The sequence below is a fragment of the Apteryx rowi genome, unplaced genomic scaffold, assembly GCF_003343035.1.
Source record: "Apteryx rowi isolate R43461 unplaced genomic scaffold, aptRow1 scaffold_142, whole genome shotgun sequence".
In the NCBI taxonomy this organism is placed as follows: Eukaryota; Metazoa; Chordata; class Aves; order Apterygiformes; family Apterygidae; genus Apteryx; species Apteryx rowi.
Window position 1 is genome coordinate 1756556 of NW_020447664.1, and position 2573 is coordinate 1759128.

General features: G+C 51.3%; 1 protein-coding gene across 1 annotated transcript in view; it reads left to right on the plus strand.

The window, feature by feature from the left end:
- ZIC4 (Zic family member 4) overlaps positions 1-2573 on the plus strand; it is a 33826-nt gene that overhangs the window by 3254 nt on the left and 27999 nt on the right. Inside the window, exon 3 of the mRNA XM_026058079.1 lies at positions 2262-2529. Within this exon, the coding sequence (XP_025913864.1) occupies positions 2262-2529 (268 nt within the window). The remainder of the gene's footprint in view (positions 1-2261; positions 2530-2573) is intronic.

Consider the following 2573-nt stretch of genomic DNA (forward strand, 5'->3'; position numbering starts at 1 on the left):
ATACCTTAATGCACGCCCGGTGATGGGGGGGTAGGCCGCATTTTCCAAGCTGAATTTCCCTGAACAGTTTTTTTTTGCACAGCTACAAGTGTGGTTTTAAAATGGCGGTTGAGCTCCTGCGCTTCTCCATCGCCTGGTTGAACTTTCTGCGGGTCTAGAGCTCGGCACCTCTGTGCTCAGGCTGCAGCAGGAAGGACCTGTAAAATGTCCTCTCCCTCGCGGATAGAGATTTCCACGTAAGAAAACCTGCTCTCGCGAAAGGGATTCTTGCAAGCGGTGCGGATGGCTCCTCTTTATCGAGGCGTCCAGAGAATGCAAACCAGGCAGCTGGGAAAATGCTGCCCTCTTTCCAGTTGATATCTGACAGGACGGAGGGGCTTCTCCGTGACTCTTTCACGGGGTTAAGCGAAGTTAAACATTTTTCAACTCTTGAGAAATCAGAAGGCGCTGCAGCCCCGTTTTACCTGAATGTAACTCACTTTGCACAACCAGAGTGCTTATGAGGATGGCTTTCCCTGGGGTCTCCTAACTTACTGCTTGCTTGTACTACACTAATATCCTTGATTTGTTGTCTCAACTTAGATGCTGAAGGTCAAATTGTTTCCTTACGTGAAACTGTAATTAGATTATATGCGTGCGTGTGTCTATGCATATGCACTACTATGTATCAAGAATATTTGGTTACAGGACCCGCATCATTTTCTGAGAGACCTTATTTTTAACCTCTCCCCGTCTCCCTCTAACGCCAGGTATTTACCAAACCTCTGTGCAAATGTTAGCGGTAAAAGATGTGAGGCAGCGTCATTGATTATTACAGTAGAAAGGACATACTTTAAACGCGGAGCCATGAGCTTTTTCCCACCCACCTTGCATAAAGTGCATTCATGTGAAATATTTGGGATGCTTTCCTTTATTTCCCTGTGCTCACAACCAAGCACGAGGTGGGCTGGTTCCCTCAGAAATTTAATCGTGACGAACTGAGGGGGAACCCCCCTCCCCAACAAAATCAAAAACAAAACCCCGAAGCTTTTACAAATATTCGAAGTCCTTGCGACCATATACGCCATGATGGTGAACACAGTGGCTTTGTTTGCACTTCATTTTTAACGTTCAGTTGTATATTTTCGTGGTGTTTCCTGCGCCCTGATTTTTTTTTTTTTTTTTTTTTTTTTTTTTTTTTTTTTTTTTTTTTTTTGCTTTTGACGGGGGAAAAGGCTATTTTCACACTTGGTTGCTGTAGGACCTGGGTGCTCCTTCGGAAGGAGGTTTTTGCAGTTTGCTATTACCAGTGACAATAAAGTAGTCAGCATTTCATCCTGAAATGTCTGAGGCATGTTTCCTGGAAAACACGTCCTGTATATCGTGTGCCTTGCCCAGTGCACAGAATCCGAGGTTAAACTTTCACAGGACTCCAACAACACGATTATATTTCTATTATGCTTAACGTCACTTATCATATTACCAGACAAATTAATCCCGATTGCAATTCCTTCCTGACTGAGTAGGTTCAAATGATAAAAGACTCTTACCCTCCCGACAGAACTGGGCACTGGCCTAGTCTCTTTCCTGCTGAATGTCTGTGATTTTGCACCCCACAATCAATGCCTTTTTTAAAGATTTTGTGCTTTAACACGCAGTATCAGCAAGCCGGTGAGCGAGTCAGGGGAGGGAGGGTGGTGCAGATCTTCCACGGGATTGTAATCAACGCAAGAATAGAGTGGATGAGATGTGATTTACCAAGGTTATGAATAATATTTCCACGTGCACCTCGGGGAGTGTGAGAGATGTATTTAACGTAAAAACATTCCCAGGGATAAATCGCTGACCACTCTTTCTGCAGGACATCGCAGTCTGCAGAGACAACACGCTTTGTTTATCCGGAGCGAGCACTTGGCCTCTAAGTTCTCCTTATCTAAGGGCTTTGTCTTTTGCACAAAACCCCACGCTGACACGCAGGGCAGGGGAAGGGGGAAGGAGTGGCTTGAGGCTGGCCGGGCAGGGCGCTCTCGGTGCGGGGCTGGCGGCGCAGCCGGGTGGGCGCAGGGCGGCGGGGGGAGCGCGGCGGGGCGGCGGCGGCGTGTGCGGGCGGCGAAGGACGGGGCGGGAGAGGCCGAGGGAAAGCTGAGCCCGGGAAGCTGCCCCGGGAGAGCCGCGCCCGGGGGCGCGGGAGGCGGCGGGCTGCGGGTGCCGGGGCGCGGCGCCCCCTGTCCCCACGCCGCCCCCCCTTACTAATGCCTGTGCTCGCCCGTTGCCTCCTTCAGGGGAGAAGCCGTTCAAATGTGAATTCGAGGGCTGTGACAGACGCTTCGCCAACAGCAGCGACAGGAAGAAGCACTCGCACGTCCACACCAGCGACAAGCCGTACAACTGCAAAGTGAGAGGCTGTGACAAGTCCTACACCCACCCCAGCTCCCTGAGAAAACACATGAAAGTGCACTGCAAATCCCCTCCTCCCAGCTCCGGCTACGAGTCCTCCACGCCCTCCCTGGTGTCCCCCTCCTCGGACTCCGGCCGGGAACCCCCCGCCTCGTGTTCCCACGCCGAGCCCTCCGCGCCCGCGCAGCCCGCCGCCA